Raw genomic sequence first — 495 nt, forward strand, 5'->3', positions numbered from 1 at the left:
GGGGGCTGGCAGGCGCGGGGTCGGGGTCCGGAGTGAGCGGTCCTGTCCCCAGGGACGCAGACGGGGCCACGGCCCTGTTCGCAATGAGCGGGCAGCCGTTCATCGGGCTGGAGCTGAACGTCACCAACCTGCCCTCGGCCGCGGCCCGGCCCCAGGCCGATGGGGACGACGCCCACGAGGCGCAGCTGCTGGTCCGCCTGCCTGCCTCTCTGCGTTACTCCGGAGTCCGGGCCCTGGCGGCTGCGGTGAGGACCCGGCAGGCGGGGGCTCCTGAGGGGCTCCCGACCCCCCGCTGACCTCCCCGGCCGCTCCCCGTCCAGGAGAAGCCGCTGTGTCTGTCCAACGAGAACGCCTCCCGCGTGGAGTGTGAGCTGGGGAACCCCATGAAGAGGGGTGCCCAGGTGGGCCGTCTCCCTGCCTCCCAGCCGCCGTCTGCCCTGAGCCAGGCCTCTCTGACCCAGGCTCCCCCACCTTGAGCCCAGGCCTCCCTGACCC

The 495-nt window shown here is 73.5% G+C and overlaps 1 protein-coding gene across 1 annotated transcript in view; it reads left to right on the forward strand.

Annotated features, from left to right (window-relative positions):
- Positions 1 to 495, forward strand: part of ITGA7 (integrin, alpha 7) — a 30,767-nt gene that overhangs the window by 7,368 nt on the left and 22,904 nt on the right. The window contains exons 14-15 of the mRNA XM_012732292.1: positions 53 to 245; positions 321 to 401. Coding sequence (XP_012587746.1) covers positions 53 to 245; positions 321 to 401 — 274 coding nt within the window. The remainder of the gene's footprint in view (positions 1 to 52; positions 246 to 320; positions 402 to 495) is intronic.

Source organism: Condylura cristata, unplaced genomic scaffold (assembly GCF_000260355.1).
Source record: "Condylura cristata isolate star-nosed mole 26May11 unplaced genomic scaffold, ConCri1.0 scaffold00034, whole genome shotgun sequence".
Classification (NCBI taxonomy): Eukaryota; Metazoa; Chordata; class Mammalia; order Eulipotyphla; family Talpidae; genus Condylura; species Condylura cristata.